At 39.6% G+C, this 14847-nt stretch overlaps 1 protein-coding gene across 2 annotated transcripts in view; it reads right to left on the reverse strand.

Moving 5' to 3' along the window:
* Positions 1–14847, reverse strand: part of stox2a (storkhead box 2a) — a gene marked incomplete at its 5' end in the record, with an annotated part of 54052 nt that overhangs the window by 22741 nt on the left and 16464 nt on the right. Inside the window, one exon of one of the 2 annotated variants that reach the window (XM_079615704.1) lies at positions 8760–8937. The exons of the other annotated variant lie outside the window; for it this stretch is intronic. Within the exon in view, the coding sequence (XP_079471830.1) occupies positions 8760–8937 (178 nt within the window). Of the gene's footprint in view, positions 1–8759; positions 8938–14847 lie in introns of those variants that run through there. 2 annotated transcript variants of the gene reach the window in all.

Consider the following 14847-nt stretch of genomic DNA (forward strand, 5'->3'; position numbering starts at 1 on the left):
TTTATAAAACATTATTCATTATTCATACATACAGCCACATAAAAAAAGGGTATATAAAAACCTCTGATCCTGATATTCTGAGATATCTGTCTCTGAGGCAGATGCTGTGGCACTGGATTCCAAATTTAGCCAGGGCAAGAGTAGCCCTTGCCAAAAGCAGGTCATCCTCTGAAGAGAGTCTGGGGATGGAGCAGCAGAAATCGCAAAGCATCTGATAGTTAAAAGACCAAATGCCCTCCAATAAATATTTGAGTCAGGAAACATATGTAAACTTCACTCTTCCAAAACATAACTACACATGAGCGAGCACTCATGGACAACGTACATGTATGGTGCGCAGCTGCAAAATTCAAAGACTTGTCATATGAGGATAGAAGGATTCAACATAAAATGTTGGTGCTTAACAGCAGCGTCAAGCAACTCTGTAATGTTTGCTAAAATTGATTTATATTGCAGAGACACATTTATGTGGGCAAGTGTACATGTGCATACCCAATTGGATAGCAATCAGATTGATCACAAAACACAAAGTGACTGTATACAGTAAATACATTGTGCAGTTAATAAATAACTCAAGCAATTCAATGTCTTTCACAATAATCCTGAATAGTAAATAAAATACTTTTCTAGAAACTGAGCAATAAGGGAGGAAAAAAAAGAACAGTAAATTAACAGGTGGTTTTAACAGAAAAAAGAGGAGCTTTTGCTGGAATAAAACATGGCTGCATAAATTTTTGCACAGCAATTAAGTAATAATTAATTTGACTTATCTGAAGTGGGTCTACTGTAGTGGAAGACCACAAGTAAAAATATTTCTCTTTACATTTTTTTTCCTTCTAATTTAAGGTTGTCATGAAACGGAAATTGTTATCGTCTGCCCCATTATGACGTATATCCAAAATGGGCTATTTATTTTGTCCATCGGGAATTGAGTGGATCATTGGAGCGAGGTCGTTTGCTATTGCGGCGATGTCCCTTGTGTCAGGGAACACTTCAGAGAAGAAAAGATATGACAAAAGGGTACATTTTTTGATAAAAGATTAAGATGGCACATTAATTTAAAAATGAATGTGCACAGATAAATAATTTACAATAAACACTGCAATATTACATAAAAAATAATTGTCAATTTTGATTGACAACTTTGTAAATTAAAAATATAGTAAAACATAATTTGTATGAAAAGTATATATATAGATATATAGATATAGATAGATAGATAGATAGAGATATAATGTATAGAAATTTCACAATGTCTTATTATTTTGGTATGTCCTTCTTTTGCTTCAATGACTCGAGAAATCTTGATCATCCATGTTATCCCAGAAAATTCTAAAGAATCTTTTGGGCTTCAATTGAAGCAAAATATTTAATGAAAGGAAATATGACCTTCTGTACAAACGATTTAACATGGTCAGTCACAAATTTGCATTTGATTAGTCATAAAGAAAAATGGCAAAATACAGTATGCAAAATATAGTATACATAGTATGGACCTCATTGTATAGTTTAATGAAACTGGACAAACCTAAGAGTGCTCAACCACAGTTTTTCATTTTCTCATTCTCTTTTCTGAAGACCAAAAAGTTCAACCCAGTGAATCTATCTACAGCAATGGGAGCATAGCTCTGTTACACAAATTTGAGTTTCATCCTATGACAGAATAATATTTTCATTTCGTAAAGGGGTGGTAAAATGCCATTTTCACAAGATTTAAAATAAATCTCTGATGTCCCCAGAGTGTGTGTGTGTGTGTGTGTGTGAAGTTTTAGCACAAAATATCCCACAGATATTTTTATAAAGCATGTTAAAGTTGTCACTTTTTGAGGATTTGCAAAAACGCACCGTTTTGTGCCTGGCCCTTTAAATGCAAATGAGCTGCTGCAGCGGGCGGGGTTTCAAGAGCTCATGTGTGTTAGCAGCTGCGATTACCTCACGCAGACACACTAAAATTACAGTAACTGCTCTGCCTTTAATGTTAAAACGGAGTCAGACAAATATGGAGAGACTCAAGAAGAAATGACAACATGTAGAGCAACAGGACGTCTCTGAATAGTTAGTTGATGAATTTATGTTGCTGATGTGGAGTTAACTATCTTCAATTAGGATATTCTGTCATGGTAATCTTTAAATTGCTCGTATAGGAACTCTTGTGAGATGCACACAGAGTGACTTTCTATTGCATGTGAAAAGATGGATGCTAAAGTTTGAGCTGAATCACAAATGTACTCTTATACAACAACTTTCCCTCTTCTCAACATGGACTGCGTGTTCCCGGGGGCGGGTTATGTACATTTTAGGCTTGCTGATGTCACTAACCCGGGAGGAATGTCGTGTAGTCCCTACCAGCCGTTTGTTGTAGTCCTTTTCTTTAAAAGCAAATATCTTCCTTTGCTTTGAACTTTGAGCGTTGTAACTTTGCAGATGTTGTTTATGCTCAAACAGCAACATTACACACTAACTAAAGTTAGAAAAGTGAAATCATACTCAACCACTCCTTTAAGTCAATTTTGTCCCTGATTCTCAACAATGTATAGTGGTCCAGTGTAACTGAAAAGTGAGGGAGTAGATAGAGAAGAGTACTCAGGGTGGTCCCTTCAGACTAGGCCCAGACTCTCTGCTGACCCACTTTCATCTAAGACAAGAACAGTCTCCAGTCTCTACAATCCGTAGCCAACACTACAACAAGCACATTAACTGAATAAGAAGGTGATGAAGATACAGTCAAACTATATGCACAGCCCTCCATGTTACTGTAAGGATTTATTTAATAACCTTCAGGCCTGGCACAAAATGGAGACTGGCATTCTTTACAGAAAGGTCAAATATCGCTATATAGGACAGACTAGAAACGAACACTTCTTTACATTTACATTTACATTTATGCATTTGGCAGACGCTTTTATCCAAAGCGACTTACAGTGCATTTATTGCAGGGACAATCCCCCTGGAGCAACATGGAGTTAAGTGTCTTGCTCAAGGACACACTGGTGGTGGCTGCTGGGATCGAACCAGCAACCTTTGATATACCAGTTCGGTGGTTTAATCCACTAGACCACCATCTCCATTAAATGGGGGTCAGTGCAGAATCTTCACTGCATGCAGTATGTTAGCTTGCAGTCCTATTTCCGTGGCCCAATCGCTCACCATCCCTCCCTCTCTCATGCTCTCATTCTCTTCTCAATCATCCCATGCAAATCCTGCATACAGTCCCACTAGTGATGTCAGCATCTGGGATGTCCAGAACTGGGGTGGATATTTTTAGCCTGGTGCAACGAGTGATAGTATGTGTAGAAGAGAGAGAGAAAAAAATGGAACGACAGAGCAAATCCGTGTTGTGAGGAAATAATGAGATGGTCTATATTAAAATAGGTGTGTGTGTGTGTGTGTGTGTGTGTGTGTGTGTGTGTGTGTGTGCTCTTGTTTATGTGATTTATGAGGACATAAATTTGTATAATGATATTTATTACACTTGTATTACAACTTAAACATGGTTTAAGAGGACATTTCATGAGTCCTCATAATTCAAATTATGAAAAACATGAAAAACAATGATTTATAAAAAATGCTGAATGTTTTCTGTGATGGTTAGGTTTAGGGATAGGGGCAGTGGTGTGTGTGTGTGTGTGTGTGTGTGTGTGTGTGTGTGTGTGTGTGTGTGTGTGTGTGTGTGTGTGTGTGTGTGTGTGTGTGTGTGTGAGAGAGAGAGAGAACAGGGAAAGCAAGAAGCGCTATATGAGGACATGCACGGCACGCACATCTTTCACACATGCATGTGTGTGTGTGTCATTATTAATGCAAAAGATCCCAAAGGCTTAACTGAGTTCCTCATAGTGGCTGGATGATTTCTACAAATCTATCAGCTGACTGGAGGCGGAGACCAACGATTTATTCAAGCAGAGCCTCTTCTATCTCTCTCTCACATTACTACAGAGGCCAGGCTATTACTGCACCAGCATGGCCTCGTTCCTCTCCCACGCCTAAATCAGGGACTCTGTCACAGCTGGGTCGGTGCGTACGTGCGAGCGTGTGTAGTTACTTTGTGCCACTAAGTACGGTTCAGTGAAAAACAGGCAAGCAAGATGAAACCATTAGTCAACATCAAATCAGAACTGACACTATTTACTTTCTTAATGCACATGTTCTTATTGATTTATAGGTGCAAGTTATGCAAAATAGAAAAAATTGGTTTGGCTTTGTAATATTTTATCTAGGGCTGGAACAACGCGTTGACGTAATCGATTACATCGATATAAATTAGTCGATTTGCGTGGAATGCGTCGATTTGTTGCTCTGTTTATGTTCCCCAATGATGGCGGCTCCTGGGCATGTTGAAAATCAGCCGTTTTTAAAACAATATTGAGTCCAATCTAAAGTGTGGAAATGTTTTAAACATATATTTTGTGCTTAATACGGCTGCACTTATAAAGCATTCTGTTTTATACAAGCTGCGGTGTGTGCAAGGCTGTGAGACACGTGGCTAAATCTCTCTGCAACAGGTTACAATTGAACATTTAGCACTTAACGCTGTTGTTGGTTATTTAAAATATCAAATGGATGAACTCGCGCCTCGGTTGGACTCATTTAGTTAACTATGCGCTGTCAATCGTGGTAAAACTTCATGGTTGTATGGACACCGCCATTTTTTATACTGTCGCTATGGTTAGTAGTTAGTTAGTAAGAATGTAGTTGTGACTTCAGCTGTTTGATTGATCTTTAATCTCCTGAATGAACAAAACAGTTCAGGATTCACACTTGTAAGCAATCGCTGCTGTAAATCCCAAAAAGTGACAGTGAATGCAACACCTTTAGGCCTAAACTGCAGAAATCTTATCTTTTGGGATTAATAATATCGTTAGGTAAAAGTTCATCCATAGATTAGTTATGGTTATTATTTATAGGTAAATTAACCAAAGGATTATTCAACTATTGTTAATTCCAGAACTAATTTTATCAAAACTCCATATAACTCTAAACAGATTTTCCTTTTCCGCTTACATCGCCTAGATCAGGCAGGCTTTTGGATAATATTAACCGATTATGTTTTATTGTTTTAGCAAACTCATATTCATTGCAATTCATTTTGGTATGAAACGGCCACTTTTCACCATCCAATCAATTCATAATGCATGAAACTCAAACTTTTTTCATGGAATATCCTGTCCTATGGAAGTACGTCACATTACAGAAGTTAAAGTGCACTTTGTAGGGTTGCGAATCGAAATTCACACTAATATTAAAAACAGAATGTTTATTTTTTTTGTAGGAACACGTTTTATAAGATGTTGGTTTTGCTTGTAATGTAGGATACAGCAAAAGTTTCCACAGACACGTAGAGAACAATGAGATTCAAAAGTTTGGTGTAAATCAAAAGTGATTCCTGGAAGAAAATGTATCATGGTTTCCACACAAAAATACTCAATTAAAAATGCTAAAAAACAAAAACTTACTTATTTTTATAGAACTTATACTGTAAATTGAAGGCATATATTTATAATACTTAGAAATAAATGCCATGCATTAGAAATTATATACTTATGTATAGCATAATTGTATTAGTATTTGTCTAATGTTAAAATAATTACAAGCATGTTATTTAGCACTATAATAAGAACAAAGCTCATTGCAGCTGGTCTCATTGTAAAAAGGGTGGTAAGCTCAGTAAGCTAACTTTACTTGTAGTAAGACCCATGAGGTTAGTCAAGGATTTATATTAGTCTGTCCTCTGTATATAGTGATTACCCTGCACTGACAAGTAAAATTAGCACAGTTTTAAAGATAATCTTGACACCTTGTTGGGCATACTGTAAAGCTGGTTGGTAAAATGATGCCCTCCTGAAAAGGACACAAGACAGCAAAGGTGTTTGTGCTGCACTGATCCATGTATGCTGCAGTTATCTGTGTTTTTAAAATCTGTTTTTCACACAAATTATTATTACAGTAGCAGATTATCGATTAAAAAAGACTTATTATTGCATGGTTCCTAGTACAATACTATGGTCTGACCTCAACACACTTTTATAGTGCCAGAAGTTTGCATTACATAACCAGCTCCATATGTATGGCATTTCTAAAGTAGTAAACTTGCTGAGTAGCTCGCCTGGTACAACACTGTACTTGCAGTCCTTTGAAACACGAGTTACGATAAAAGAACATGGCATGCTTTTTTTATCTCATGTTTGCTATTGTTAACACTATCAGTTTAGGGTAGGGTTTATAGGGGCTAGGTTATTTTCAAATATAATAGAGCATTAACCATTTAGCACCACTCACTGCACATTTAACCCTTTCCCCAACAGCGTTTTTTCCAATATATCAAACGAAAGAACAGAGACTCTGCTTTAAAATAAAGTTTAAGTATAGCTTCATGCATTCCTTTTTTTAACTAACACTTGAATGTGGGTAAGGTTCATAAAAAAAGCTGAGAAAATCGCATTTTTGTCAAAGACTACAACGTAAAGCTGTTAATGCTTGTTTCTGCTTCTTTTTTGCCCGTGTTTTGATTCGGAGATTATCTACTCTTTCAGAAGTTGTGTAATAGCACCCTCTACAGTAAAAAAAAAAAAAATCAATCAAAAGGAAAATTCAATCAATGGCAGACAAAGAGTATATTTCCGAACTAACGCGATATGTACAACCACCAACATAATTAAACATTTCCAGATTCACGGTCATCTGTTTTAGATCAAACTGAACATTATTTTAGCACCACTCAATGGACATTCCTTTCAGACATTTAAAGGTGTTGCAAATTGTGCAAGCAACATATAAGCAAAAATGTTGCCTCAGGCACGTTTTTGCGTTGAGCCTGAGTTGTAAATTTCTGTCTGTGTTGACGCAAAACTATCATGTCACTTGACAGCCATAGTGATGGAAAAGTGCAGCTCAAAAATTATCTTAAACATCTCCTTTTGTGTTTCTGTGGAGGAAAAAAACACAGGTTTGGAATACCATGTAAATTATGATCATTTTTATTTTTAGGTGAACTTTCCCTTTAAAGAACAAAGGGACAGATGGCAAAATGTCAGCCTCTAAATCACTTAACTGTAAAGGAATTGCCACGTTAAAAAATTGAGACCTGAAAAAACATGATAATCTAGGTGTAGACACTTGTATCTGCCTCAGAGTACAGACAATTTAAACCACATCTGGTGAACACTAGTCTGCGGTGTGGCACTTTCCATGGGGTACAAAATAGGGTCCGATGAAGTGAAGAATACTTTTTCAGCAAATGGTCAGAGAAAAGAGGAACTTAACCTACATAAAATTATGATTGTCAGTCTCAGAAGGTCAAATTACAATTTATATGAATTAAGTATTTTACATGAAATTTCTAAGATTTAGACAAAAGCAGTATAAAACAAATATAGCATATATGTATAAAGCAATAAACGTTAAATAAACCTCAAAATTAAATTAAAAATTACATTTATCAAATCACTACAGCCGATTGGGTAATAATTTCGCATATTTTGCCTATATTAAGCTACCACTCAGTAAAGTGGTTTAGGATGACTTCATTTCCCAATACCCAAAAAAAACAATATTTGTTTGATCATTCTTCTCACAATAGTTTTAATAAAAGGGTTGAATGCTTACATTTTATGGCTGATGTGACTACAATTTGTGATAGTTTACTTGTCTTCATGTCATGCTGTAGAAAATGGTGAATAAAATGTGTTAAATTTAAAAAGATTAAATTGAACTTCTTCAATTATGACAGTTGTATGCTTTTAATTGTTGGATACAGTCAAGAAGGTCAAGACCTCTGGGGTGGGACAGGCTTAATCTAATCTATTTGATCAAAATATATAATAATTCTTTCAACCAAACATGGAATAAGTGCCTAAAATGGATAACAAAAACATAACATGACACCAAAATATATCCTATTTGTGAGTGTTGCCCAGTGCGCTTAAAGCTAAGAAAACTTAAAGATTTCTTCCTTTTCACAGCCTCTTTGCTAACTCACACCTCATAAACATAACACGCATGGCTAGACAAACATACAAGCATATATAAATTGCTTTTGACATATCTGTATTAGCACCAACTTGAGTGGAAACTTTCTTTACCTCAACTATAGATCAATTGGTTTATAATTGAGATGTGTCATCTTCCCATTTCACAATTGTGCTCCTCTACAGGCCTGACCAGCTCTCCAGCTCAATATTACGGACAATAACAGAAGACTCACAACCAAAATGGAGAAAAGCAACCATGAATCCTGGAGCCATATCACAATCTCTCTCATTACACTCGTACAACAGGAAAACCAGCTGCCAGCTTGTTATTCATGATGCTACAAACTTAATGCTGTAAAACCTTTGCTGGGACCAAAATGGAGGATGCATGCTTGATTCATCCTTTTCTTTCCTCATGTTGTTGTGATTGCTTCACCTCTATAGACTGCTTCAAAAGCTCTTGTCAATCGTCACATCAAATACAGAAATCTTACATGCCCAGTTAAACAAGACACATTGATGATGGAGAACGGCAGGTTACTATGCTAGGCTAACAAACATTTATAGCAGGGTTCCTCAAATCCAGCCCTGGAGTGCCACTGCCCTGCTGAGTTTAGATCCAATCCTACTCAAAGCTAGTCAAGGTCTTCAGAGTTACTAGAAAATTAGAGGTAGTTAAGTTTGATCAGGGTTTGAGCTAAACTCTGCAGGGCAGTGGCCTTTCAGCACCGGATTTGAGGAACCCTGATTTACAACCTCTGGTCCAAGGTGAATCAGAGGTCCTGGGGGACCCACCTGGTGTCATGTAGCCCCTCGGAGAAGGGGAGATGTGGGTCGAAGGAGGGGGCGGTGGAAAGTGCTTATGGTGGTGGTAGTCCTTCTCACTGCGAGTGCGGATGCGCTCTAAGGCCCGCTCCGATAGATCAGAGCTGGGCCAGGCCCGCCTGAAGTTGGTGCTGCGGGTCTTCTTCATGCCGACAGGTTACCCGTGGCGGGGAGAAGGGGGGGAGGGGGAGGGGGAAGAGGGTAAGGGGAGGGAGGGGGTGGGGAGTAACCTGAGGTTCAGTCCCTCCCCCACATTGGCAGGGGACACCCCAGTCCAGGTATCAGGCCAGAGTCATGGTAAGGGCGCTCTCGCACATGCACCCGTGCGTACGCATATACACACATACGCGCACGTACGCACGCGAACAGGGGGTGACACGTGGCGGCGCAGGCGGGCGTGCTCAGTGGTTGGAGGTGGGCGTGGGAGCGCTGGGATGGGCTGTCCTCTGAGGCATCACCCTTGGCTGGAACAAATCCCGCCGACCCCCTGCCAAACATCCGGATTCGTGTGCCACGAAGGGCACATTACATCGCCAGGCACTGCGGGGATGGGAGAAGAGGGGGACGGCAGGGTGGGACAAGAAGGAAAACGTGAAGCAACGCAAAGACAATTCCGGACAATGCGTGTGTACCAAACACGCATATGAGTTTAAGCAAGGTGCATCACGATGAAAGGATGGAGTGATGAAGAAAGATAGAGGAGGGAGGAAAGATAGGGTATAGTGGAGGGAGGGAGGGGGGGGGGAGAGAGAGAGAGAGAGAGAGAGAGAGAGAGAGAGAGAGAGAGAGAGAGAGAGAGAGAGAGAGAGAGAGAGAGAGAGAGAGAGAGAGAAAGAGAAAGAGAGAGAGAGAGAGAGAGAGAAAGAGAGAGAGAGAGAGAGAGAGAGAGAGAGAGAGAGAAAGAGAAAGAGAGAGAGAGAGAGAGAGAGAGAGAGAGAGAAGAGAGAGAGAGAGAGAGAGAGAGAGAGAGAGAGAGAGGCCTGCCTGTCCAACAATAGCCCAATTCAGCACGACGGCGGCAGCCCCTCGGACAAGTCCGCTGAAAAACAAAAGGCCTGCCTGGAAAAGAGAAAACGCAAAGGGGGAGGGAAAAAAAGAAGAAAGGCGAGAACGGCCTCTGAGGTGACCTCGAAGCTTTGGTGATCTCAGTCCGCAGACAAGCCCTTGTCAGCCTCCCTCGTCTCCAGCTCTGCCACTAGCCTCCGTCGAAAACGACGACACGCGCGAGGGGAAGGCAGAAAAACCACGACGAGGGGGAAGGTGGAAAAAATGGAAACTGCAGATGCGGAAGAATGGTCCTCCTCTTTTGTTCCGTAATTCCACAGTGAAGGAGGACGGCGGCTGCGAGGCTACATGCTCATTCACGCGACTACATCTTGTCTCCGAGGCTCCCTCCTCTTTCAATGCTGCTGCCGTCGCTGCTGCTGCTAACACTGCTGCTGCCAGCACCTTATGAAAGGGGTGTGTGTGTGAGAGAGTGTATGTGTGAGTGAGGGGGGAGGCAGGAGAGCAGCAGAGCAAGCGATCGAGTGTGTGAGCGCACGGCAGAGGCTCTACGTGAGCGTGCGTGTTTCGAGTGCGATTGAGAGCGAGTTAGCGTGGATGGAAAAGAAAGATGGGGAGAAAAGGAAATAATAGCAGGGTTCATAAAGGAAATTAAAGACTGAATGGAAAACACATGCAGATCATAGCAGGTGTCTTAGAATAACATGTAATAGAACATTTTTAAAACAAGTGCGTATCTTCTCCATCTTCCCCACGACCTGCTTTAGTTCTATGCTAATTGTACAAGAGTATTTGTTCTGTCCAAAAAGCGTTATAAAACAGAGAAATGTGTAAAACAGAATAAACAAAGAATTGTAAAACTCATCCACTACTTCCATCAGGGCACAATTTTATTTATTTAGACATTGTAATGACATTAAAGGGATACTGGATCCAAAAATGTAAATTCCCTCGTCATTTACTTACCCTCATGCTGTGTGACTTTCGTTCTGCTATGGAACACAGACAGACATTTTTAGGAAATGATCTCTCTTTTTGAGTCTATTTATTGCAAATGGATGGGTCCCTCAAAGCTGAATCTTCAAACCAATCAAAATGAACAAAATCAGCAAAACGACCGGTGTGGGAGAAAAATACTAATATTTTAAACGTTAATATTATAAACAATCACTTTCTGCAAATATTAGTATTAGTCTTACACAAACCAACAACTGGGGTCATATAGATTACTGCCATGGTCATTTTGCGTTGTTTTTGAAGAGTCAACCCATTGACTTGCATTATATGAACTCACAGGGATGGAATATTTTTCAAAAAATCTCTGTTTGGGTTCTACAGAAGAACTAAAGTCATATTCATCTGGGACAGCATGAGGGTAAATAAATGATGAGAGAATTTTAATTTGGGGCTGGAGTATCCCTTTAAAGAAGAGCTGGAAAGAGCTGAATGACCAAATGCCTTTGAAGAACATAATTTGTGAATCATTATGCGCTCAAATGTATCAAACTTAATATAAAAATATACTTGAAATCATGAAATATCACATAAGATAAAGACTCCAGTTGTCCTCTACAATGTGCATTTCTACAATGGCATAACCAGAAACAAAACATACCTACTAAGATGCACTCAAGTAACTTGGTATTTTTGTCAAACCTAGTTGATATCCAATGATTGAACTTGAATGCAGAAGACTCATGATAGCAGCAGGGGATGCATGTATGGGAGATGTAGTTTTGTGTTGCTTTAAATCAAGAGGAGGAGGAGGAGGAGGTTAGAGGCCAACTAAGCATGACAAAACACCAATGCCTTCCCTTCAAGCTGCTCCCACCCCCTCTGCAATTAAAACGAGAGAGAATGTGACCACAGCACAAAACTTCGTGCAAGAAGGCGTTACGGAGGCTAAAGGCTAACAACAAGCAAGAGGGGGTGTGACACAACATGCTGTGAACATGACCTCTGTGAGTCAGCATTAAAAGTTGGAGGGACTCATTTTACAGTAATTTACAGTAGTAAAGTTATTAATTAAAGAAAGTTAATCTATCTCTTCTTCTTTTTAATCAAATGTAACAGAAGCTCCGAACCTGTGCCTCCCCAGTTTCAGAATATTAACTCTACCCAGATGTAAATTCACAAACACAACATATGTGCTTTCTTGTAGTAATAATGGTAGCACTTTATTTTACACTCCAGTCCCCCATGCACATACTATGTACATATTATAGTAATTATAATAACTGTGTGTGAACTAGCTACTAACCCTGAACCTACCCCAAAACATATCCTTAACCCACATGCCATATATTACCCAGTTCTTTCTTAGGTAAGTACACTGTAAGTACTGTCAAATAAAGTGAAACTGTAACAATGTATAGCAAGAACATAACTGCAGAATATCACAATAAAATCCACAATAGCTGATACATTTAAGCTTATACAACGGAGAGAATCGTATTGAAATTTCTGAACTTGTTCAGAAAATAATTGCTACAAAAAATACACACCTACAAACAATATGCTACATGCATATAATAAAGTATGGATAATGTCTAATGTTTCTAATCACTGATATTTAGTTTTGATCATTCTACAATGAGTATAATACTAACATACCATCTAGTGGTACAATAGTGCTACTATGAATCTCAGTTCAATACATGAAACAAGTCAGAACAGGAAAATTGTTCATCATCTAGCGTATAAACACATGACAAGTATTACTAGTCAAACTGGCTTTGTATTTTTTGTACACTACTGTTCAAAAGTTCAGGGACAGTAAGATTTGTATTTATGTTTTAAAAGATTTCTCTATTTTATCTATTTTAAACATTTTTTTTTTTATTAAAATCCGTATTGTAAAATATCATTACAATTAAATTTTTCTATTTTAATACATTAAAAAAAGTAATATATATATATATATTCCTGTGATGGAAAGCTGAAATTTCAGCATCATTAATCCAGGCCTCAGTGTCACATGATCCTTCAAAAATCATTCTAATATGCTGATTTGCTTCTCAAGAAACATTTATCATTATTACCAATGTTAAAAAAAAAGTTTCTTAAGTTTCTTAAATGTCACTATAGATTAATTTAATGTATCATTGCTTAAAAAATAAAATAAATGCCAAACGTAAAAGTTGTCTTAAACAATAAAGTACTAGCAGCATTAGTATTATTATTATTTAGTGTTAGTGTGAGTAGGCCTATGTGTAGGCAATGCCCAATGTAATTCAATAGCCCAATGTCAACAAAACAAGTAAAATAATAAATCTACTAAATAGTAAATACTCCTCTTCCCTTATCGACTGAAGCCCTTCTGCAGGTTCAGCTCAGGTACATTTGAGGATGAAGGCCTTGTGCTAACCTCTTCCTCACACCGTCCTATGCCCGTCTGCCTAATCATCAGCTGAAATCACTAACTATCCTGCTTGGCCGCGGAGTGGAGGACGGTGGATTGGATTAGACAGACAGTGTGAAGAAAAAAAAGGAGTGAAGGCGAAGCTGCTCTGGTTCATTCATACAAAAAGGAAAGGGGGGAAAAACACCAGCCATCTTATTTCTGAGCCGCAACAGCAGCCGTAACCATGGCGACGTTGCTTGATGAGCTCATAGGCTCTGCAGTAGGACATCTCTAAAAGGTGAATGGTGGAGAGTAGACACCGCTGAAAATATGGAGAGGGGTTGAGGAGGATTTGATTGCTTTTTAGGAGCCATTTTTAAAGAAATAAAAAAACTAATATTATTGTTATTATCAATACCAACAAACTGATCTCTTTCTCGCTCTCGCTCTCTCTCTCGCTTTCGCTCTCTCTAAAATGTAAAATGTACCTGTTTCTCTCTCTCTCTCTCTCTCTCTCTCTCTCTCTCTCTCTCAGGTAACATTTTATTATACCATTTTTAAAAAGTGTCTAAGAAAGTAATATACTGCACTACAGTTAAAGTCACACATCGAGATCGATTGAAGAGGCAAAAAGCTTCTAGATGGCCAGAACTGTTACAAGTTACAAACAGACTTTCTCGTACGGGACTGGTGGCGGACCCTGTATAAACCCCCTGTAGAGAAGCGTACTGCTGATCTACAGTGGCGGATTATTCACAGGGCCATAGCTACGGACCGACATGTGGCACACCTGAATCCGGCAGTTGTTGGGGAATGTAGATTTTTTTGGGGGGGAGGAGGAGGATCTAGAATCTAGTTTTTAAGGTGTAACAGATTACAAGACCCTTTTGTTGACTTGGTTTAGAAGTTTTAATGAGAATTTGTCCGATAAAGTGTTTATGAATGAAATATAGTTCCCTTTCGAGGGAACTCGAACTGCGTCGGTGACAACACTATGGGAACGCCCTTCAGCGTATCGCATCTGAATTCATGAATGAAACTAGTCCAATCCTATTGGCGTTGCGTGATGACATAGTGTGTGACGGCATAAGCGGATGTGTACAAAGTCACGCCGGCACACAGCAGTTAGCTTTTTGCTATTCAGCAAGCGCTCTGTGTGTGTGTGAAAACAATTTGTCCTATTTGGTGTTGTCTGTCCTATATATATGTTATTTCCATCATGAGCGAGCAGTTCAAGAAGTGTGTGTTCCCCTGCCCACGTTACATCACGGCTGGGGACACACACGAGATGTGTGTCTTGTTTGGGAATGCAGCACGCCCAGGCGTTCCGAGCTCTGAGGAATTTTTTGCCAGACCTCCAAGGTCGCCACGTTCTCGTGAGAACTGACAATACGTCAGTGGTGTCCTATTTAAACCGCCAGGGGGGTCTGAGGTCGCGCCCTCTGTGCAGAGTGGCGCATCAGATACTCCTGTGGTCCCAGCGGAGACTGTCGTCTCTCAAGGCGATGTATGTCCCGGGGGACCAGAACCAGGGAGCAGACATGCTGTCGAGGCAGGGGCTGAGGCCCGGGGAATGGAGACTCCACCCCGAGACGGTGGAGTTAATATGCGAGAGGTTCGGCCCAGTGGAAGTGGACCTATTTGCGTCTCGAGAGACGACACACTGTCTACTGTGGTTCTCCCTCACGCATCCAGCCCCACTGGGGTTGG

The sequence above is a fragment of the Phoxinus phoxinus genome (assembly GCF_949152265.1).
Source record: "Phoxinus phoxinus genome assembly, chromosome: 6".
NCBI lineage: Eukaryota > Metazoa > Chordata > Actinopteri > Cypriniformes > Leuciscidae > Phoxinus > Phoxinus phoxinus.